The sequence below is a fragment of the Marmota monax genome, unplaced genomic scaffold (genome assembly GCF_021218885.2).
Source record: "Marmota monax isolate L192 unplaced genomic scaffold, Marmota_monax_Labrador192_F-V1.1 WCK01_AAM20220418_F8-fsc00145, whole genome shotgun sequence".
Classification (NCBI taxonomy): Eukaryota; Metazoa; Chordata; class Mammalia; order Rodentia; family Sciuridae; genus Marmota; species Marmota monax.
In genome coordinates this window covers 2,404,483-2,428,717 of record NW_026695201.1, presented here as the reverse complement: position 1 = coordinate 2,428,717, position 24,235 = coordinate 2,404,483, and the positions used below count along the sequence as shown (strand labels likewise).

The 24,235-nt window shown below is 38.2% G+C and overlaps 2 protein-coding genes across 11 annotated transcripts in view; one reads left to right on the top strand and one right to left on the bottom strand.

Moving 5' to 3' along the window:
• The window catches only part of Aim2 (absent in melanoma 2), a 78,392-nt gene extending 75,314 nt beyond the window's left edge, over nucleotides 1–3,078 (top strand). For all 9 annotated transcript variants that reach the window (XM_058574112.1, XM_046429051.2, XM_058574113.1 and 6 more), the window contains 3 exons: nucleotides 205–630; nucleotides 1,905–2,093; nucleotides 2,716–3,078. In XM_058574112.1, the coding sequence (XP_058430095.1) occupies nucleotides 205–630; nucleotides 1,905–2,093; nucleotides 2,716–2,736 (636 nt within the window). In that variant the 3' untranslated portion in view covers nucleotides 2,737–3,078. The remainder of the gene's footprint in view (nucleotides 1–204; nucleotides 631–1,904; nucleotides 2,094–2,715) is intronic.
• Nucleotides 3,079–10,086: 7,008 nt separating this feature from the next.
• LOC124082590 (interferon-activable protein 203) lies at nucleotides 10,087–23,996 on the bottom strand. Of its 2 annotated transcripts, XM_046429046.2 has the most exons (11): nucleotides 23,874–23,996; nucleotides 23,649–23,791; nucleotides 22,087–22,179; nucleotides 20,701–20,985; nucleotides 19,131–19,285; nucleotides 18,284–18,445; nucleotides 17,809–17,895; nucleotides 15,618–15,830; nucleotides 13,530–13,949; nucleotides 11,752–11,940; nucleotides 10,087–10,434 (listed from the first exon to the last, which is right to left on the bottom strand). In XM_046429046.2, the coding sequence occupies exons 4-11, from the start codon at nucleotides 20,963–20,965 to the stop codon at nucleotides 10,357–10,359; spliced, it is 1,569 nt and encodes a 522-aa protein (XP_046285002.1). In that variant the 5' UTR covers nucleotides 20,966–20,985; nucleotides 22,087–22,179; nucleotides 23,649–23,791; nucleotides 23,874–23,996; the 3' UTR covers nucleotides 10,087–10,356. The 2 variants fall into 2 exon arrangements, with proteins under 2 accessions (XP_046285002.1, XP_046285003.1); XM_046429047.2 differs by lacking the exon at nucleotides 23,874–23,996 and having other exon boundaries at nucleotides 17,821–17,895; nucleotides 23,649–23,867.
• Nucleotides 23,997–24,235: the final 239 nt, after the last annotated feature.

Below are 24,235 nucleotides of genomic sequence, written 5' to 3'. Positions count from 1 at the left end.
CTTGTTCCGCTGGCCCATTTGAACACAGGACTTGAAATCGTTCTTTTGCATTCTCTTTCCTATCCAGATAATTCTGAGTTCAAATCTCTTCCTAACCCCCTTCTATCTCTTCCTTTGGTTGCTCCTCTCTTGGGCTGGCTTCCTAAGGTTTAACACTAAGTGCCCCTTTACTCATGGCTCACATCTTTCTTCCATGGTCTTCAGCCTAAGCAGAAGCAGGTGACGCCCCAGCAGGAATCTGTCAGAGAAGAAGGGTTGCAGAAAGACCGCATAATAGTCATGGTGCTGAAAGCAATGAAGCCCTTCGAGTTTGAGACCCAAGATGGAAGAAAGCGAGAGATGTTTCATGCTACTGTGGCCACGGAGAAGGAATTCTTTCTTGTAAAAGTTTTTAATATGCAGCTAAAAGATAAATTTGCCCCAAAGAGAACAATTATCATATCAAAATATTGTTGGCACAGTGGTTTTCTGGAGGTGAATAGTGCCTCACTGATAGTTGATGCTAAGTCTGATCAAGAGATTAATGTACCACCGCATATTATCAGGAAAGCTGGGGAAACACCAAAGATAAATAAGCTTCAGACTCAGCCCCTTGGGACAATAGTGAACGGGCTGTTTGTAATACAGAAGGTAAGTTCCTATATATAGTTTTACATATTAATTAGTAAGAATAAGGTGTTCTTTAATCTGACCTTTAAATGGACTTTAGAAATTATTCAATTCTATTTTTTTCTCTATTAGTAAAAATCTAAACAAATAAACCCAAAGTTCTAGAGAGTTGCAGAGTTAATGTGCCAAAACTCATAGGCAACCCCCTCCCCCAAATATTTTCATTCTCAAGAGGTTTTCAATAATCCTGTTTCAACTTCTTTTCATCCTTATTGCCTCTGGAGAAGGGCTACAATAATTTTTACCCCTTTGGAATATTTTCATGCTTTATATGTACCATTGGTATTTTAATTAATAGTTATATTAATGCAATAAACTGGATTCACTGACCTGGAAGATCCATAAGTTAGGGCAGGATTAAAGAATTCTGACTAAATGAAGAAAATAGAAAGAAGAGTGTGCAGAGCAGTATTAGAAGTGAGAACTCATAAAGGATTGTGTGCTGAGCCTCCGGGAACTCGCCTTGTGTGGCCACTTTTTCTGGAAGGACCTGAAGACACAGGAGGGAAGCGATAGCCCCTCATCCAGGGACCATAGCACAACCTCGGCTGTCCTGGGTGAGCTGCAGACGAGCTGATAGGAGGAATCTGTCCTGGAAAATTCAAGCCCAAAATGACCTCAGATAGGAAAGCACTTTCTTTCTCTCAATTTTGGGCTTTTAATCTGGCCAACCATTCACTACTATATACCCATTTAGCCCATAAAATTATACCTAAATATTATCAGTCTCTTGGGTGACTGATCAACATCCTATTTCCTTTTCATCTGGACTTGATTGTGGATGATTTCTGGCCCTTGGTTTCTTACTCTTAATTAGACTCCTTTTCTAAGTCCTGCCTCATTGGCTCGTGCCTTTCCTGGATTTGCTATCATAAATGAGTCCCCTACAATATCAGGATCTTCCTTTCCCCTTACTGTCCTGGCTACTGGCCTTGGAGAAGCCCTAACTTTCCACTCATTAGTTTTTCCTCTGGGAGTCATCCTTGCCTGCCCCCTGCCCCAATGAAGAGGGCTTTGGACTAGAAAAACGGGTTCAGGGGCAATATGCTCCATTGAGTCATGGCTGCCTCCTATGTCTGAACTTGTTACATCGGTTAGAGTAAACCAACTGAAAGTGAAGCTGAAATTTTCCCGTACATTTCTTTCTTCCAGATGCTTCTGGCATGTCTGGTATCTGATTAATATGGCATCCCTTAATCAGCTTATCATACTGGGTGCTGGTTTTCTTTTTACAGAAAACAGAAAAAAAGGATCATGTACTGTTTGACATCAGTGACAACACAGGGAGCATGGAAGTATTGGTGTTCAAAAAACAGAACCAAGTAAACTGTGAGGAAGGAGATAAGCTTAGACTTACCTTCTTCGAACTGTCAAAAAGTGGAGAAAAGTTACAGCTGAAATCTGGAGTTCACAGCTTCATTACGGTAGGAACAACTTTAAGGAAAGTCAGCTGAATGGGTGGTATTGAACAGGAAGGTCATGATACATAGCATGTCTGCATCTCACAGAACGGAGGAACCTCTCTCCCAGAAAATGCACATTTCAGACACAATTAAAAAGTCCTGGGCTTCACAAGGAAGAGACACCCTGGTTCTCACAGAGGTCCACACGGAGTTCCTTGATAACACCATGCAGACAGCTTGCCCAGAGTTGTACAGATCATCCTGGCAAATGCAGATAGAAGGAGTCACAGACCGTAAACACCTTGAAGACAGATTTCTGAGTCAGTCCAACCATCCCTGCATCTACCAGAGGTTGGACTGACTCCACTTTGCTCCCTTCTCCGTGGCTCGGCTAATTGCTGTCTGTCTTTGTAAGAATTGGGCTGGAGCCTTGACAAAACTGCACGCATGCCCTTGTTAAGTAGAATTGTGTGTCTCAGAGCAGATGCACATCAGGAGAGCAGTCCAGGAACGAATAATGTATTAGGAGGGAGGGAGGGAGATCATACAAGAAAGGTCCATGTCAGGAGGACATAGTCACTGGGAACAGAAGAGGGGTAACTGATCAGCTGCATATCAATCTATTTAATGTTTTTCCATCCAGGTTGTTAAGGCCAAAAAATAAAGAAATAAATAAACAAAAAGGATCAATTGAACTCAATTTGTCTAAGCGACATTTAATTGAAGAATCCCTGATATATACTCTTCGACCAGATTGTGAGCTACCTGGGGGCACCAGTTCACAGGCTCCTTCCCACATCAAATTAGTGAAGATGTGATGACCGCTGGATAAACAACTCCAAAATATCAACATATCATCATCATAAAAGTTATTTTCTCATTAATTAGAGTCCTGGTTTGGTTTGGGGAAGGGATGGGATTCTGCTATGTATATATATATGTATACTCAAGGATATTGCTGTTGTTCAATAAATATCTGCTGAATGAATAAAATTATTAATAAGAATTTTTCACTATATGTAATTGTGTCAGTCAATATGAGTTAAGTATATATAAACTAAATACGTAAATTATCAAATTCAAAAGAACAAATATGAAAGGCTTATAAACATGAAGATTGTCAACTTTACTAATGATTTGAGAAATACAATTTCATAATTACTAAAAAGGACTCTGCTTCCACTGAATATGTAGACATTTGGAAAAGGCATTATTCGCACTTTTACAACAACAAAAATAAGTCCAGATATTCTGAAACATCACAAGGTTCTCTGAATCCACAAGAAAGTTGAGGTTGCAGAGCAAGCATCTAATTTTAAAAAATCTAAAGAAAGATACTACCAAGGAGAGAGCAGATAGAAGCATTCTTGCAACCTCGGGCAGAGAGTGGACTCAAGATACCCTATCAAATAGAAGAATTTGGCTAAAATCTGTAATAAATTGAGGTTGATCAAGGTTGATGTTGGACTGGCATTAGAGTATGGAACTCCTGGGAACTGCAATCTTAAGAATTTGTACTCACTTGCAGGAACTTCATGTATCTCACAGGATGGTCATGAGAAAGATTAGGGACAGCCCTGGAGGAGGGAAAGATAAGCCATTGAGGGAAAGACATGAAGCCTTGACTAGATCCCTCCATAGAGAAAAAATACCTCTTTGGGAAGAAAAGCAAACTCTGCCATCTTTAGAGCACAGAAGTCTTTTTTTGAAATGAAAGAAGTTGTTCTTCTGGAGGAAAGGAAGAAGTAGATTCTAGGTCCAGAATATTCAAGGTCCAACATCTGGAGGACATTTAGAATTAGAGAGAATTCTACCCCTAAGATTCAGAGACACAGTGCCTGCCAAAGACAGGCTGAACAGGCAATAGATTGCTCACCATCGTAGTGAATATGCGTGCAATTTATCACCAGGTAAAATCATCAGATCACAGGTAACTAGAGCTAACTGCTAGGGGAGTGACTAAGGGCATGTAAAGAGAAATTTCCTTAGGTTTGGTTGTAAAGGAAGGCATGAAGCTGATACTGATAAAGGTATTGAGACACTGACACGGCATAGCTCTAGAAGAATTTTCCTCATGTGGGGTGTAACCAACAACAATTGCAAACATGGCCTCTCTCTCAATTAGAATTACTAAACATCCATGGTAAAGTCATCGCAAAAGAAATTCCAGATACAATAGAGATGCACTGAAACTATCAAAGTATTTAAAAATCGATGGAGAGAAGACATCATCCAAAGGACGATATCAGAAGCAAAATGAAAACCGTGAGAAAGAATGAAATGAAAATGCTAGAAATGGAAAAAAAAAAAAACCCAGCTACAGAGATGCAGAATGCCCTCAGCAGGATCATCAGTGGACTTTATGTGGCCAAGGAATAAACTGATGAACCAAATATAGATCAATAAAAATTACTCAAATTAGAATATAAAGATAAAAAAAGTGAAAATTAAAAACACAGATTATGACAACCAAATGACATAGGATAACATCTCACAGGTAAAGATACTTGCATTTAGAGTCCCGGAAAGAGAACAGAAAGAAAATGAGGCATAAGCAATATTTGAAATGAGATGAAAGTTGAATATCATTCAAAACTATATAATAGACACCAAAACTGGCACAGACCCAAGAATCTTAGAGAACATCAAGCAGAATAAGTAATAATAATAATGGCATAGAATAGCAGTAAACCATTATATAGTTATAGATATCATGCATATATCATATTTGAACTCATAAAAGGCAGATACAGTAAAAATCTTTTTTTTTTTTTTTTGGTACCAGGGATTGAACCAAGGGGTGCTTAACCACTGAGCCATATCCTATCCCTTTTTATTTTTTGAGACAGGGTCTTTCTAAGTTGCTTAGGGCCTCCGTAAGTTGCTGAGACTGGTCTCAAACTTGGGATCCTCATGCCTCATCCTCCTGAGCTCCTGGGATTACAGACATGTGCCACCACATCCAGCTAAAGCAAAAACCTTAAAGGGAATCAGTAAAAATGTCACATATAAACACAAACAAATGTAGAAATTATAGCAGACTTATTATCTGCAAATAGGTAAGCCAAAAAATTATGGATCAACATCTTTAAAGTTCTGTCAAACAAGAATTATAATCCCTGTAAAGTATTAAAATATACCAATAGAAGAGATTTTTCAAACAAACATATCATTTATAGTGAAAATTAAAACAAATGCTAGGAGTTTTAGGAAAATGAATGTAATATAGAAACTTGGATCTACATAATGGAAATTCAATGACAAATGGCATAACTGTAGTGAATGTAAGAATTCACTTATTCTTGTTATTTTTAAGTGCCCTAAAAGAAGATTGATGTTCAAAAAGCCGGGCTTGACCTTTTAAGTCTATTAAGCTGTGCAGGACATATGGCCTCTGCTACAGCTGCTTAGGTCTGCACAGACTTCAAAGCCATAGGTAATATTTAAATAAATGAGCATGTCTGTTTTCCAATAAAGCTTTATTTATAGACTCTGATGTTTGAAATTTATATAATTTTCTATGTCATGCAGTATTATCCTTTTGATCTTTTATAAACATTTAAAATTAAAAAAAAATTTAGCGTGTAAGCTGTTCAAAAACAGGCAATGAGCCAGAGTTGGACAATGGTTTATAATTTGCCAATTCCTGGTCTCAAACAAAAATACTAGCAATGTATGGTGTATTTATAGAACATCTAAAAGTACAATATATGGCAAGAATAGCACAAAATGTGAGCAGGAAGAATTAACAGCACACTATTATAAGGCCATTATATAATGTGAACAACATAATATTATTTGACATTGGATTTATAATTAAAGGTGTATATTGTGAATCTTAAGACAACGTCTAAAAGTATTCAAAGAGATATTTAAATAATAAAATGACTATGATATTGGAGGAATGACAGGCATATAGAGCAATGGAAGATGAAGTAGACCTTCACTCCTACAATCCGTTGAATTTCCTACAAAAGTACAAAACATAGCCATGGAGAGAGGATATTTTTTCCCAAAATAGTACTGGAACAATTTGATATCCCTGTTAAAAAATAATGAATCTTATCAATACCTCACTTTCAATATAAAATTAACTAAAAATAGACCATTAGCTTAAAACATAAAAACCTAGAACTATAAATTTTCAGAATACAAGACAAAATTCTGTTTGACATTGATTTAAACAAAGACTTTTTAATATTTGACACCAAAAGCACAATCTACACAAGGACTATTTTTAACAGTGTGAACTTTATCAAAACGAAGAATTAATATTCAAAAATATCATTAAACACATTGGAAGGCAAACCATAGATTAAGGTTGAATATTTGTTAGTCATGTAGTTCCTCAAAGCTTTGCATGTAGAATCTATAAAGATCTCTCAAAATTCAATATGACGAAAAACCAGCTATATTTTTTAACGGGCAAGACATGATACATGAATGGCAGACACATAAAAAGATGCTCAATCTAATTCATCTTTAGAGAGATACAAATTAAGAGTAAGAGATTAAAGTGAGATGCCACTGTACACTTATTAGAATGATTAAAATTTAAATTGATCTCAGCAACTGCTGACAAGGATATGGCAGATCTGGAATTGTCCTAAAATCTGGTGGGGTTGACAAGTGGTACAATCACCTTACAAAAGAGTTTTTAAGAGGCTAATGGACATCTACAATGCTAAGCTCTGAGGGGGGATGAAATGGATCTGAAACTCTCACATATTGTTGGAGGAAATAGAAAATGTTATATTCACTTTAGAGAATAGTTTGACAATTCCTTACAAACTTAAACGTGCACTTAAAATAGGACCCAGCAATTTCACTATAAGTTTTTTCCATACATAAAATGATAATGTATGTTCAGACAAAAATCTGCATGTGAATATTTATGGAAGTTTAATGTGTAATTATGCAAAAAAATTTAGAGACCATTGACCCTCACCTGAGAAATGGATAAATGAACTTGTATCAATTCACACTATTTAACTGTATTCAGCAATAAAAAGGAATAAATCAATGTCAAACACAACTCCATGGGATAAATATTAATGTATTTTAGTAAGTGAAAGAAGCCAGATTCAAAATTTTATGTTCTTTTGGATTCCATTTTAAGATATTCTGGAAAAGTTATAAATGTAAGTAAACTCTAAGTCAGAAGTTGCCTGGAGTTTGAACTTGGAGGAAAAGTTAAAGTAGATCTTAGCTTTTGTTGGAATGGACTATTCTGTATCTTGGTGGTTTATGATTATATGCATTTAGAAAATCTCACAGGAATTTCCATTAATTATAGTTAGTGTTACTGTGTACATTTTATATAATAATTAACAGGAAATACACATCAAGTTGGAAGATAGAATGGTGGACTTTTAAATATTCATTTGGTTGTTTCTATAAATATTTCTCTGAAATAAGTTCCCATTGCTTAATAATAAATAAGATGAAACTAAAAGACTCACAAAGACTAGATCAGGATTTTTAAAACAATGACTAATCCTAATCCATAAGGTTAATGATTCCCAGGTTTGTGAATGTGTCAATGATTTGTAATTACCAAAAACAATGTCTTCAGAAGTATTAATTGATACATTTTATACATTTGCATTTATTCTACTATTATTTGATTTAGAAATTCTACTTATAGATCTAATCTGTTGGTTAATGGGCATTAAATAATTGTGTGTGTGTGTATGTGGGTGTGGGTGTGTATATATGTGTGTGTATGTGTGTGTGTGTGTGTGTTTTGGATGGAATCCAGGGACTAACCTGCGGTAGGAAAGCACTGTACCACTGAGCCTTCAGCCCCTGAAATTGTACAAAATACCTGGAGGGATCAACAACAGTTCAATAAATTATGATAAATTTGTTATTAAAAATAGTTTAGAAGTATGATTTAGATTGACATGTTTTGATACAAAAAGATTTCTACGACAATTACTAAATAAATGCAAGTTACAAACTAATTACAATGGCTTTCTTAATTGTTTGATAGATGGTAGCTAATTGCTAAGTACTTTATCTAGAATGTCTTCACTTAATATCCAGGCCAGCCATAACTATGATGTTAATTCTGTTATTAGCCCTATTTTAACAGTGGAGAAAACGGAGGCAGGCAGTTGGGTGTGTCTTTTCCAATCATTGTCATACTGGGATACTCCAGAGATCTTCACAATGACATTTCTCTGTTTCTTGGATACCTTAAAACCACCCAATCTGTCAGATGTCTATGGTTGCAGATTAGCATCTCTGTGAGCTGTCCTGACCTCTTTGGCCCACATGCACTAGCAGCAGCTCTGGATTTTGGCTTTTTCTTAAGTTTATTTTAATTCCAAGAAGGAGCTCTGATATGTGGTATGACACAAGGATGTAAGCTAGAGTGGGATTGTGGAATTAGAGGATGAAGCTATTTAAGTGAAAACAAAACAAAGAAGCAAACTCTTGTGTAGAATGTGATTTTTTTTTATTATCTCTGTTGGAGACCCAGTTCTTACAAGTTCAAAGGGGAATCAGCATGACGGAAAGCAGGGCAGGGACACTGGGGTACTGTAACTCAGTCTTTACTCTTAATTGCCACCATCTACAGATTCAAGAATAGCAAATTGTAGAAAGTTTTCATAGAGTATCAGAGTATCAGGACAACTCAGAATACAAATATCAGTTGGGTATGAAGCAATCTTTTTCCTTATTGTCCATAAGTCAAGTTTGAATTTTGAGGAAGTTTTAGCAGGTGACATCCCAGGATGATCTCTGTCCTTAATTAGCGCCGAAGTAAGTGATTTGACACTTCATTAAATCTCTTTGAACTTCAGTTTCTAACTGTTGATGAGGAATACCTACCCATACCATGTAATACATTACCATGTAAGCACATCTGCAGTGATAGAACTGTATATAAGTATATAACATTATGTGCATATGTGTGTGTATGTGTGTGTGTGTGTGTGTGTTATTAGAGTGGTTATAGGCAAGAAAATGTCTAATTAGCATCCCAGTCAACTATAAGAAAAGAAGTAATCAAAACAAAGGCAGTCTATGGCAAAGCAATATAAAATTATTCCTTGGGCCTTGGGCCCCAGAACCTCATGGTAGAACTTTAAACACACTTTAAAGCCTCTTTTCTTTAGACAAATAGGGCATCCGTAGTCTCCGACACGTATTGTGGTAAACGTCCCCATGCTCTCCAAATTTCCAACTCAGCTCTAGATTCTTCCCCATCACACCTCCCCCACACTGGAACTGCTCCCTGGGTTCTTAATGTATCTCTCTACTTTCCCATCCAAGTGTCCTTAGGAGAGTGAGTGCGCCTGTCTGTTGCTTGTCTGCCACACACTACACAGAGTAAAATGGAGAAAACTATCCATCCACCTTTTAGGGCTTATAGGAAGCTTAAAGGACACAAAACAATCACAAAATTCCTGGTACCAATATGTGATCGATAAAAATACAAGAGTAAAATTTCTTTGCAGATATCTGCTTCCTGCTATTCTACTCTAAAGAAAATCAGTTCTCTTTAGTGATTGCCTACTGCAGAAGTGCCTGGGACAGCTTCCTGATGGTTTCACACACAGGGAATGTAAGAAGGAGGAATTGTGGGGGGATAGCCACGGAGGCCTATTGGTACTTGGGTAGATGAATGGAAATACATATTTCAGATACAGGGAATACATGGGGGGGGGCAGAAATTCTTTTAACATTCTAGTATGTTCATGCTAATCAACATAATTGCATAGTCCCCAGTTGTGGCCTCTCTAGGAAACAGATTTTCAAAGATATCTCCTCTTCTGTGCTAAAGCAAACCCTCCCAGTATAAAGGGGTTTGCAATTATAGCCCAGGGTGAATTTCATTGCCAAACATTCTTTTTTTCTTTTTGAGGAGGTCATAGCCTATTCAATGGTGACTAAGACCTAGCATTGATTGAGAAAAAAATTATTAATTATAGAAGTTATAATTATAGTTACAATTATAGAAGTTATAGATGGCAAAATATAGAATTTAGAACACACAAAAAAGTAGAAAGTAGAAAGACTTTTAATTAATTTCTTAAATTCCTATTTCCTAAAATTAAGTGCTATTTTTGTTTTTATTCACATATTACTCATTTATTTTTGTGGTGCGGGGGATTGAACCCAGGGCCTCATGTTTGCTAGGAAACCGCTGTACCACTAAACTATATCCTCAGCACAAAAGCTGGGTTTCATATGTATGATATTGTAATATGTATCTTTTTTCTGTACTTGGATCTCATCTCCATGAGCACTGTTATCAATGGTATCCTGGCTTTTAGGAGGATTCTTGTGAAGTGTCCACATTTGAATTACAATTGAGTTGTCCTCTGTTGAATCTCCTGGCCTTGATTACCTTGAAGAAGAAAGCCAGAAGTTGAGATGCAGTTGGCCACACATTTCTCTCTTCACCCACAGGGTCTCCTCCCCAGGAACCTCATCTCTTTTCTCACTCCTACTTATCTCCTGTAACCATTCCTGTGGTTGGCGTCACCTTTTCCCACTTGCTTAGGACTAGAAAATCAGCTAGTCACTTTATCCACATGAACTCAGGTGGTATCAGGAAACAGCAGAAGAGAGAAGAGCTGGTGGACCCCAAGGCAAAGCTGAGTGGAGTTCATTGGGCAGAAGGGAGGGAGGAAGTTACAAAAGGCTTTCCTAGTGCAACTGGTGGGAGGAATATTTGACTGTTGGTCCTGAGGATCAGAGAGATCTCTGCAGATGTGCTTGAACAGGTCATGTGTACATTTCGGTGGCTTGAACAGGTCAGCCTTTTTATTTTATTTCTTTGCTGTCCAGCATCAGCCTTTTGCAGTGTTCCATGACTTGCACATGAACGTGTGCATCAGTGTGACAAAGAGCACAGACACTGTCATCTACCATTTCTCTAAAGGGAAGTACTTGTGTTCTGATTTGCTCAGGGCAGCATTGGTAACCTAGATCTCTTAGGGGTTTTGTTGATGACCTGTTATGTTAGAAAATATTTCCCCACTTTATAGATGGTGACAGAGAAGTGCCTCGTGTTTTAAATCTTTAGTCAATTTAGTCACAGAGCCAGAATTTAAAACGTATCTTGTCTTAATTGAACTCAAATTTCGTATTAAATTATTTCTTGCTTTGATCAATTCAATATATCTTGATTATTTAGCTTAGGATGTAATAAATTTTGAAAGTCTCTCTGAATTTACTTTTTTCACTCTGATTAGAAATATCCTTCTTTTTTTAAAAAATGGTGAAAAAAAGTTTATATGCACTAATGGGCAGAACTTTGTTTTCTTTCCATCTGTTGAAATCTGTGTTAAATCCACCTATTTTGTTTTCCTAGAGTATAGTATAAAGAAACTAGTTGTCATAAATATTGATGTGACTGGGTCACTATAGTATGCTGAGTTTACATCCCTTTGGGTATATGCTGAGGACTGGGATAACTGGGTCAAACAGTGGTTCCACTCCAAGTAGAAATGGGAAAGTCAGTAGAATGAAACGGACATAGCTTTCCTATATTCATATATGAACACACGACCAGTGTAACTCTTATCATGTAGAAAATGAGAAGTTATACTCCATGTGCATATGATATGTCAAAATACATTCACATAATTAAAAAAAATAAAATAAAAAAATTTTTAAATAGTTTCCATTTGGAAGAATGACATTCCCATAGAACACCCACCTTGATATAGCTGTGCCTTACAGATCTAAGCTGCCACTTATCTTCATTGAAAGCCAATTCAAAACAGAAGAGATTAATTTTATCTCCTTCCTCACAGTTGACATAGGTCATCCATCCATACACCACCACTTCCATGTTCCCTGTATCATCTCGTATTCCATAATAAGTGCAATCTTCCCTCATATCTTTCTGAAAAAGATAATTAACACTCAGTTTTCTGAGAAATGTATCAGGAACTCTTAGATCTATGAAAAATAAAGGGTATAAATGAAAATATTAATCTGTGACAAAGTAAATAGATCTGAACCACAGGTCCAGATATTTTCCAGCAAACTTCTCTAAGCTTTCCTTATTTAGTGTCTTCATGTGTTAGATTTTTCTAGGAGACTTTATTACCTTCCTAATTTTTACATATCTGCATTAATTGAAGAGTTAGCAGCAGTTAATTGGCAGAGTTGGGATTTCCTAAGGAGCTTAATAGAGAGAAATCTGATTACCTTTGTAAGTTTCTTTGATACCTCCACAAGAAAAGAGAAGGGAAAAAAGCCATTTAGGGCTCACCAGGAGCCTGAGAGACTATGAGAAGTCCTCATTAAGTATATTAGGTTATTTCAATACACATTTCTTTTTCTATCTTCTCCGTTGATTTGCTCTGTGCCGAATTTTAAATCCAGAGGATCTAATCCCACTGTCTTTGGCTTGTATTTTATTCTATTAATGAATTCTACAGCCACTTTTACATGTACAATTCTTTAAAAAGAGTGTACAGAAAACAGCACAGGAAAAAGAAAAAGCCACACTCATCTGGGTGTGTTGCAGGCCTATGATCCCAGATGCTCTGGAGGCTGAGGTCAGAGGATCAGAAGTTCAAGGCCAGCCTTGTCAACTTGGTGAGACCCTGGATAGATGGATGGATGGATGGATGGATGGATGGATAGATAGATAGGACTATGAAGGTATCTCAGTGGTGGAGTAACCCTGGTTTCACTCCCCACCATCAAAAAGAAAAAATAAAAAAGACCATCCTCAAAGACATACATAGCAGATTGACGCACTTCCAACATTAGCAGTTAACTCAGCCAAGGGTACTATTTACATGGTGTGTTGGGACTGTCTAGGAAGACTGAGGAGTCTAAAAATTCACCAAGCTTCTTCGCATTTCATTGTCCCTTGTAAATGGAGAAATTAAATTGCATGTTTCTTGTCTGCAGCTTCTGTTTCTCTTATGATTTAATGCAGACGAAATGTGTCACAATTTCTTAATAAAAAGTATTGAAGAGTAATGAATGGGAAAGAGTGAGCGCATACAGTCCAGCTGATCAGATCACTGTTAGATGTCACCACATCCTGGGGCAGAGCCATCTATTTAGGTTCCTTATTTTGGTCACCACAACCAGATCTAGATTTGGGAGGCCAACTCTTCATTTACAATTAAGTTGTCATTGATACAGATGGGGAAAACTCAAGCAAAATCCTAAGGATACAAGTGTTGAGAGGAACTGTATATTGCTGTAGACCAGGGTGGCTACGAAAGTATCAGAATAGCTGTTAAAATGCCAAAGATTCTTGGTGAATCTCTTTCTGAAGAACTTTCCTGGTAATATCCTGAAAAGATAAAAGGTCTGAGATTGACTATGCCATACTCTAAAGTGGGAAGTGAGTCAGTCAGGCCTTGATTTCCTGTACTCAGTCAATTGACCCATCTCCAGTTAGCAAGTTAAGGCTTTTAAAAATCTAGGTTTACTGAAGAAATTTTATGGAATAATACTATGGCTTACCTTATACACTGTGTACACCCCATTCACATATTTTACTGTACATTGTGAGCAAAGATACTCAATTTTAGGAGTTGCATTAGCATTTTTAATCAGTCTACTCGAGATCTCCATCTTTCTGTCTGCGCTCACGTGAGACACACTTGAAGCACTGTATATCTCCAGGAACCCGTTGCGGCCAATATAATCGGATATGGCAATAACTGTCTTTGGGATGAATTTTTCCTTCAAGTGGAAGTCGAAAACTTTCACTCGGAAGAATTCGCTCTCAGTGGCCACTGTAGCATGAAACATCTTCTTCCCGCCTTCTTTGAACTCATAAATAAATGGTTCTGTTACTTTCAACACCACTACTTCTTTGGGGCCCTTCTGGTGACCACGTTCTTCGGAAGCTTCCGTAGGTATAGTTGTCAATCCTGGATTCTACTTGGAAAGTACACAGCAGAAACACAGCACAGTTATGACAGGGAATCCAGAGTCACTGTCTAGTGAGATCCCTCTCAGGTTCAGGGTCGATTCTCAAGGAATGTAAAGAAGATTCCCAATGTTATCCTCAAGGAAACATTAATTGGGCAGAGTTGAGGAAAATTTAGACAATAATGGCAGACGCAGTGTAATTTATGCAGTGAAAAAAAAAAAGAAAAGTTTTATTTAGTAATTTCAACTGATACTAATCTTAATAGGACTTTTTAAAGACTCAAATCACAAAGCCTTTTTAAAGAAATCAGTGATGTATTGCAAAAGGGTTCATAAGGCAGACACTGGAAGAACCCCCAGGACTTTCCTAGTCTGAACAGGTCCAGGCTGAATGCTACCAGGCATTGAGGGGAATCATGGCATTGGAAATTAGTCATGAAGGAACTCATCCCTGATCACATTTCTCCACAGTGCCCTGCACTCTTTCTGAATTTCAGCAGAGCACTTTGAATTACAGGGAGTCTACTGATCTGGAAGAAGAAGTATGGAGGAGACCATGGGAGTTCTAGGAATCAGCAGATGGATATTCTCCACAGATCAGCAGTGCTCACTGAGATCTGACCTAGAAAGTTCTACAGAATATGACCTGCGAGGGATGGGGTTTCACTCTGCCTTCTCATCAATATGGTTAAATACTTTCCTACATCAGGAAATTCATTCCCAGCACCTCATGATGGTGACAAAAACATCTGACAGAAAGTGTACAGAGCTTGAGAAATAAATTATATCATTCTCTGCAGGTGATAAAAGAAGGACTGAGGGACACATGTTCTTCCATTTATTGCAGGTATAGGGAATACCAAAAGTAACATAGAGCCAGATAATGTGAAATTATTTTTATAATGCATAGAATAATCATGTAAGTTTTTATATACAATAAAGTTATTTAAGTTTGTATTGGCTGATTGAAGCCAAGCACTTCAAAATATGCTAAAAGAATTTTTAAAGTCTGGGTTATATAAGAATACATGCAATGTGGCCCAACTTGGGAGAAAATGATATTTCTTATATATACATAACAAAAGATAGAGAAGACGATACACTTAAGCTTGGCATGTGATAGAGAAAAACTTCCAGACAGTTAAATTTTAATTATATTTGTCCATACATTTATTTTTTTTCATAAATTTTCTAAGATGATGTCATTGGTGTCAACAAAAAATAATGAAAGAAAAGCAATAGCAATAGATTCCTGTTGGCTCTGTATTTCTACACACTATTTTACCCAAAGATACCATTTACATGTTGCAGTGAGGAAAAATGAAAAATGCAAACCAAAACACAAAAATAAAATGAAGTAAACTATGTCTTGTTTTACTGGTTATGGAACAGGGAAGATTTAGGTACTCACTAGTAGTCATAGATTATCCTGATGGAGTGGGGCATTATATGAATTAGAACTCAAAGTTAGGATAGGATCTCAAAAAAATACCCAATAAAAATAACAACTGAACTAAATAAGTGTGTTAGAAGTTTCTGTTCTTCAAAGTTTCTGCTAATCCCTGTCCTTATATTTGCAGGAACAGGAAATTTTACTGTGAGGAATCAACTGCTGAATGGGGTTTGAGTCATCAGAGGAATCTAGAGACTGGTAGACAGTATGGTTGGACCCACCTGCAGAGTTTGGATTCTGGTGGATGGTTCTGTTAGAGTCACCTGAAGAGTCTGGAAATTGCAGGATGGTGTTCTGGGAGCCATCTTAAAAGTGTGGAACATACTCACAGTTGTTTGTGTGGCAAATGATGACAGTTCTGGAAGTTGATGCTGTCCCTGAGATTCCTGTACCTTCATGTTATCATGTGTTTGGGTGTTTGTGTTGTCCATTTCCTGAAGGAAAATAAATTTCTTTACTTTTTTTCTGTTTAATGTTTTTTTTTAATCAGATGAAATGCATCTTTTATTCTCATTTTTTTTTCTATTTTATATAGAACCTATACCATGCATATTTTCTCCTGGGTCACAGGAGGAATAATAGCACACATTCAGGCACCTCCAACACGGTGCCTCCTCCTACCACAAGCCTCCTTTTAAACGTAAAAATCTCAAAGGATTGGCATTTCACTGGTCTAGGATGTAATACTGGTTCTACAGATCCTATATAACTGGTCTAAATCATTCAGTTAGATACAACTCTTAGAGTTTTTGTTTTTGTTGTTGTTGTTATTGTTGTTGTTATTGAAGGGGTGCAAACAGGCTAATGGGCCTTTGTTAACTAAGTCTTTCAATTACATGCACCAGTCCCTGTCCTGTGCTCTTTGGCATCTAGGAAATGAAAGTCTCCATCCTTTCAGGTATCTGATCATAACTGCAACAGGTCAGGTCCCTCAAATTCACAGTTCCTCAGGAAGGATCCTGCTACCTCTATAATGTGGATCAGGAAGCCAGAATCTTTCTGGGTTCCTAGTTGCATTCACAGCAATTCAACATACTACGCAAAGCATTTTCTTTAGCTACATGGTTAGACAATTTCAAGTAACAATGGGAAATCTCTCTAAAATCTTATGTTATTGCAACCTTCAATTACACTAATGGAAGTCCATTAAACATTATCATAATTAGGTCAGCACAACACAGTACTGACCAGTTTTGACACCATTCAGTAATCTGACTTTAAAAAAAAATTGTAATTGTAGATGGACAGAGTGCCTTTATTTTATTTGTTAATTTTTATGTGGTGCTGAGGATCTAACCCCATGCTCACTCATGCTACGCTTTTCCACTGAGACAGCCCCACCACTTGTTGATGGGTGTGAGAGAACTGCTTAGAGGGCCCTCAACTGTAGTACCCCTCCTTAGAACAGCTTCTGAGCACCCAGACACTTGTGCAACAGTAACAAACCCAAAGACAACAAGGTACATTCAAAAGTGCTCAAAAATAAATTGGAGACATTTTAACATCTGCTTACCCTGCATTCCATCTATGATCATTCAACATTCAAGTTTTAAAGTTCAAAGATGGCCGCGTTTAAATCCTGGCACTAATATGGACTCCTGTGTGACCTGTGTGATTTTATGCATCTCCATTTTCTCATGTGTGCAATGAGACTAACAAGACCATTTTAATATGGTGTTATAAAGAATAAATGAGATAATGTACATAAACCTGGGTTCTACCCGTTGCCAAATGACTTAAAACAACTTGACCAAGCACAGTTTTAGGGTATGTTTGGGTAAACAACCCTCCTGGACTATAAAGCAGGAAATTTCAGAGCAATGTCAGCTGTGGTTATAAATTTGGTTTATTAACTAAAACTTTCCATTAAGGGAATGCACAAATTTGTTCCTGACACCAGTTTTGCAGACTCCTGAAAACAAAACAAACAGCCCACCCACCTGTTTTTTTTTTTTTTTAATTTTTATTTCTATGACTTTTTCAGGAGAGATTTGGGGAAACATGGGTTCTTGGAACTAATAGCAATAATAGCAACAGAGGTTGGGCATGGTGGTGCACGCCTGTAATACCAGCAACTTGGGAGGCTGAGAAAGGAGGATCACAAGCTCAAAGATAGCCTCAGCAACCTAACGAGGCCTGAAGCAACTTAGCAAGACCCTGTCTCAAATGGAAAATAAAGAGATCTGGGGATGTGGTTAAGTGACCCTGAGTTCAATTCCTCATAACAATGAATGAATGAATGAATGAATACAATGAAAAAATACAGCAGAAAACTAGGTCAAAATTGAAAGTCTCTTTCTAGAGGGACTCTGTCTTCAATATCAGAGTGTGGCTTGTTGGTAAGGCTGTGACCTAAGACAAAATGCAGCTTGGTCTTGAGTTAGAAACTATAGTAGGAAAGCGTGACTCAACTTGTGCTCTTACGTGCCCGCCTTGAAGATCTGAAGCAATTTTTTCTTGCTCATTCACCAAAGATACAGACTTCTCAATGTTGGGTCGCTGGTAACCACAGGAATCACATCAAGGCAGGAACAAAGGACAAAACAAAAAGCAGACTATGATGGAGTGGATGAGATAGGTGTTTGTCTTTTCTCCCCTCTGGCCCAGCTAACTATAATGTGAGTTTATCATCTAGTAGATGATAAACTCCCCATACCCATCTCTCCTGAACCAACACATGAGCTGTGGAGATCAGGAATTGTTTCATCAACATATGCCTTGTAAATAGCACGGGGATCTTAATATATGCACTTGATAAATTAATTGGTGATTTAATTGTAGGAAGAAATGGGGTACAGTAAGGGATTAGGAGAAGCTCTTTCATGATTATAATAACCCCAGAAATATGGTGTGGGGAGAGACAAGTATTAGGAACAGGAAGAGGTACCTTGATAGGAGGACTGCTGGATGATGTTGGTGGAGGCCCATGAAGAGTCTGGGGACAGACCGCAGTTTGTTCTTCGCTGGTGGCTAAAGGTTCCACAAACCGACCCTGTTCTGGGGGAAGCTGTGTTCTCTCAGGGTCTTCAGAGTTCTTGATTTCGTTTTCCTAAAAGATTTTTTTCCCTTTTAGTCTTGGTAAAGATAATTTTTTCTTTTTTGGTGCTGTGAATTCAACCAGGACCTTAAACATGTTAATTAGATGCTCTACCACTGAACCAAAGTCCCAGCCTTTGGTAACGCAATTTAATGTTAGTCGAAGCACAACATTTTCAGAGAAGAAAGTCCTTTTGTATAAAAAGATCCTAATTATTACTTATATTCTTGGGAACTCCAGGGAGTTACAGTCTATTCTCTGAAAAGATGGCCAGAAGGTAAGCACTGGCCATACATGACTGCTTCACAGAAAGAGGAAAAGTAATTTGTGCATGTCACCCTGTACTCACCTCTGGTGATGGAAGAGCAGGAGACTTGGATTTGGAAAAGCTAAATTTGGACTCAGTGTCTCTCAATAGGCTTTAGCAAGCCATTGTCCCAAACTGATTGCTATTTTAGTGCATAGCTTACAAAAGTGTGATGATTTTCTGTTTCTGCCCTAGGGGGTCATATTACCTAAGTTCAAGTGCACAGCAGTACTGAAAGAAAACGGGAGACCAACAGGTATGAGTTTGCAGGCTCAGAAGCTCGTTTTTCACTACGTTCTTGATCTATACAGAGACTGGAGGGTAGATTAAAAGGCAAAAAGTGGAAGATCAGGAGTGGACGCTTTTTCAGTGGGGGCTCAGCAGTCCTACCTTCAACGAAGGTATCTCCTCCTCTGACTCTGGTTCCGAATCTGTGTTTGTTGTGGACCTGGACTGGGCAGTAGGAGATTCATCCTGCTCCACTTTTTTCCCTGTAGATTTTTTTTTCCCTGTGGATTTTCTTCCCCCTTTGGATTTGCTTTTAACTGATGAAGTAAAAGACAGCACAATAAATGCTGAATGTTTTCTCTGATATAAGCGGGGTGGGGGGAGGGTGACTCATAGTGGGTAGGGAGGGAGAGCATGAAAGGATTAGATAAATTCTAGATAGGGAAGAGGGGTGGGGGGGAAGAGAGGGAGAAGGGGATTAGCAAGGATGGTGGAATGTGATGGTCATCATTATACAAAGTACATGTATGAAGACTTGAAAATACCTTATATACAGAGATATGAAAAGTTGTGGTATATATATGTATTAAGAATTGTAATGCAAAAAATACATGTATAATGGCATAAATTGGTGTGAACATACTTTATATAGAGAGAGACAAAAAATTTGTGCTCTATATGTGTAGTAAGTATTGTGATGCATTCCACTGTTGTCGTGTATTTTTTAAAAATAATAAAATCAATAAAAAAGAAAGACAGCACAATAAACCCGGGCTCCTGGGTGAGGACAGTGGACGCAGTCTCAGTCGGTTTCCTCTCTGCTCCTGCTTTTGTGTCTGACTGGGGGCCTCCACCTCTAGCCCATCAGCTCAGCCTGGCAGAAGCCACCCAGGCCCAGCCTGTCCCTCCGCGGTTTCCTTAGCCTTCCTGTGTGCAGTGAGCACAGCCTTCCTATCCCGGGGACTCCCAGGGACCTCTGTCAATCCCTTTCCTAACCCTCTTATTGTACATTTGCCTTATAAGTTTCTACACTTTACATGATGTTAAGGAGAGGTCATCTTTGTAGAAGATTCCTCCAAATTGGAGAAAATAGAGGAAGAAATTATCATCTGCTTTGTCACACGATAAAGAAGTGATATTGGACTTTGAGTTCTTGCAAGTGGTTTTTAAACCCTTTATGAGAGGGAAGTTCTTCATATCACAGAGAGGCACGTTTTTATTAAACACTCTTTTATTTTTGTTGCCAGAGAAGATATTAATGATGAAGCAAGTATTCTAATAGAGCAGTAATAATAATTGATTTAAATATTTTTGTGTTGGTGTGTATGGTGCTGGGGACTGAACCCAGGGCTTTGTGCATGCAAGACAAGCACTCTACCAACTAAGTTATATCGCCAGCTGTGATTTAAATATTTTTGAAATGCACATTTTTTTTTCTAATTTTACTGTTCATTTTCTTATCTAAAGTGTTTGAAGCCCTAGTCTCTCAATGGATTTTCCTGATTTTTTCCTTCATTTCTACCCTCAAAAGACATACTCCACTAACCAAAATACACTTGGTTGTAAAGGAGTTCTGTAAGTTGTCAAATGGTTGGCATCTCAAGAACCATGATTGCTATGGTCACTGAGGTTTTGACTTGGGATGTATCAACTGTGAGCAAGTCAGGGCTCTAGTCAATGTTGGGGAAGGTGGGGGCAGAAAGGATGGGAGTCAGGGGTGCCTCCTGGTTACCTTTCAACCTCCGAGTTTTAAGAGTTTCCGCGAGGTCTGCAAGCGCCGGAATGTCTTTGCAGAGTGTTATCAGTTTTCCCAGCCCAGCATCCCTTTGGAACTTCTCTTCCATCAAGTCAGCAATCCTAATTCTGTCATAATCATCTTGCATATTTCTAGTCAGTTTTAAGTCTTTGGCCAATAAGGACTTAATCAATCTAAATTCATAATCCTTAATGGCCTCTAGCCCCACCAGCAGGACAATTTTCTTGTATTCGTTCACCATCTCTCAAGTTACGGATGAGCCTACAAGACAGAAACAGCATAGAGTCTGACCCGTGCATACGGACACTTTAAAAAATGGCTTATGTGTGTGTGAGTGACTGCCCCCTGTCCAAGTGCCGTCCGGAGGTGTGTGTGCGATGATGAAGAGGGCTTGGTTACCAGAGGTGCTGCTGTGGAGGTGGGGGGAGGAATGCTGCAGTACACGTTTCTAAGAAATTCTTCCCTCTGAGTGATGAGAGCGGAGTGGATTCAATGGTGGGTGGTGAAGAGGTCTGGAAACAGGCTGGGGGGTGCAGTGTCAGAGCCCCTGGCTCCCCTTGCCGTTCTTTCTTGGACCTGGGGCCCATCCCTGGGTGTATCTTGCTCCTGACTCTCTGCTCACCTGTTATGAATGAAGTGGCTGCTGGGCCAATGGCCGCGGCCTCCCCCCGCCCCCAGGAGTGACTGTCTGCTGCTGTTGCACCCCACTTCCAGGCTCAGGCACTGACCCTGTCCACTTGGCTCTTCCCTACCCAGCTCTCATTAGTACTGCGTCTGTCCTGGTGTTGGAGCATGCATTCTGTGTCCTTTGTCACAATATGTATTGGTAGAATTATTTATTGGGTCATGGTATTTATTGGTAGAATTATTTCAATAGTTGCTTGATTTATATACTTTCAGGTCTAATTTTCTCCATTAGTTTTTATCATAATGTCTATTTTCTCTCTAAAACTCACAGTATATTACAGCTTAAATTTATTAATAGTTTCTTAATTTTCTTTAAAAAAAAATATCCCTGACTCCCTAAGTATAGTCTGAAAGGCCTTGATTTATCTTCATCTATTCATCTCTGTTTTTTCTTTGTATACCTTTCTATCATATGCTTTTGAAATACACAGCACACCTTGTCTTTTCACGCTTTAAGACTTTGCTAGTTCCCATTTCATGGCCTGAAAAGCCACTTCTGTATTTCTTTCTCTGATTACCTTCCACTACAACCTTGAAGACTGAACTGAGGTTTTGTCTTCCGGAAGCCCCAGAGTTCCCACATGGATAAGAGTCACACCCCTGAACTTTGGTAGCCTCTTATTCTCTTCCCTAGTGACACTGGGTACATGGTATAGATTCCAATTTTCTGCTTACCTTACAAGTCTTTTTAGTTTAGGATTCTGTTTTTTTGTATATACCTCTAATTGACTGGAATGTTCAAATATCTGGAGCGATAATTGCTTCCTCCTGAGGGAACAGGAATATCGTCAAGATTGAAAAGGCACATAGAATAAAGAGAAGATTCACACAATGAATATTATAGTGAAATGAAGAATATTAAAACAAAAAAAATGAGTACTCTGTGAGTCTCTAGAAACAAAGAATGAAACTTACAAAGAGTCAAGCATCAGATGGAAACTGATTTTCAACAGCACAGCTGCCTACAGTAAGATAATGGAATAATGTTTCTATAATACTAGTTCAAAATCCCCGTATCTGTCGCACAACTCCAAAAGTTTTATTAAGAAATAGTTCAGGAGCTGGGTGGGGTGCACTCATGTAATCCCGGCAGCTAGGGAGGCAGCAGGATCTTGAGTCAAAGCCAGCTCAGCCAAAAGGAGGCGCTAAGCAACTCAGTGAGACCCGGTCTCTAAATCAAATACATAAAAGGGCTGGGCAGGTAGCTCGGTGGTGGTTCAGTGTCCCTGAGTTCAATCTCTGGTACCAAAACCAAAACCAAAACCAAAACAAACAAACAAAGAAACAAACAAAAAACCACACTAACTACTTCAGGCCAAAATATTTGGAGAATGAAATCAAACTTGATTAAGTAGACTATGTCTTAAAAATAAAAACATGGTAGGAGAGAAGAGAAATAGGAAGTGCATCCGTATGGTGAATGAAAGGGGGAAACAGAAGGTAACAGTTTCTGATGTATTTGTCTTTTAAAGCCTAAGAAAGAGCAATAAGTTAAAAAAAGAGAGAAAGAATAAAGAAGGGTCATAGATTAGAGTGAAGATAGCAAAAAACAAGACAGAATACTTATAACCATCATGGACATACAGAGTTTAATTAGTTAAGGGAAAATTTTTGTCAAAATTAATTGAAGACATCTATTTACCTGTTTTAGAATGAAGTTAAAGAAAACTAAATCCTACTTTTGAAGATATTGAGATTATGTATTTGAATAACTGTGTTTGTGAATCTGAATATTTTTACAATGCCTTCGCAACTGTTCTCATGTTTTCTAAAATTGGGATAATGTTATGCAACACAGCATCATTCCAGATGTGTTTTATAATTAACATTACTTTATGCTTTTTTTCATGTCTCATTCTTGTCTTTTCCTGAGGCCCCTCACTACAGTCACCAAGTTTTTTATACTCTCTCCAACCAAGAAAACCAAAGTCCTCTTCTGCAATATGAACTCCTGCCAATTCCTCCTCAGCATTTACTTTACAATCTGCAATGGTCAATATGCACTTCCCTTTATTCAGGCCTCAGTGTTGGAGAATAAAGAGGTCTGTTATCTTTCAAAGTGAAGTATGAGAATCAATCCAGGTACTGCAGTTGTCCCTGTTCTCAGCATAACTGGTGCCACCCCTACTCCCCTCACCCCACCACCCTGAAGAGCCCAGACTGATTTCCCCTGGTGATCTTGTGATTTGGGGCTAAGTGTTCAGATCTTCTCCACAGAAAGCACTGGCAGGACTCACCTTCCTGGAAACTTCTTCAAAACAGTGGTCCAGGTCTTCAGAGCTTCAGTAGTGCAGGAAGCAGGGCTTTTTTTGTTTGCATTAGGAAAATAAATCAGCAAGGCTCTCAGAGAATGAACAGCAGGATATTGTGTTCTGAAATGCTGAAAATAAATAAATAAATAAAATTGTTTCCAGCATTTCCAAAGATAACAGAGGAATAGCACACTGGTGAAAGTTACTAACTTGCGCAATGTTGGGTGTCTCATACTGCTCAGAACCCACAGAGGAGAGGAAACAGAGAGGACTCCTCCTATCAATGCTTCTAGCTTTCGGTTTCTTGAGTCAGAAAAAACGGAAGAGCTTCCTGTAAACACAGTGATGACCACGACAAGTTAGCGCTCAGCAGTACTTACATGTTTTTCTCAATAGATGAAACTTTCCAAGAACTTCCATATCCAACATTTAGGAACCTCTATTCCTTTGAATGAAGTCAAATTTCAAAGGGAAAATGTGCGCCTTCTAGCCACTTACAATGCACACTTCCCTAGTCTTTCATACAATGAGAAGAAAAGGGAAAAGGGCACCATTAATCTCATCTTCACCGC

Excerpts from the sequence above, each read along its gene's own strand:
- LOC124082590 (XM_046429046.2), bottom strand. The coding sequence starts at position 20,965 with ATGGTGAACGAATACAAGAAAATTGTCCTGCTGGTGGGGCTAGAGGCC. Across the intron at positions 19,286-20,700 it reads TAAAACTCGGAGGTTGAAAG|TTAAAAGCAAATCCAAAGGG; the intron begins GTAACCAGGAGG and ends TTACTTCATCAG. Across the intron at positions 17,896-18,283 it reads CCAGCAGTCCTCCTATCAAG|CGACCCAACATTGAGAAGTC; the intron begins GTACCTCTTCCT and ends TGTGGTTACCAG.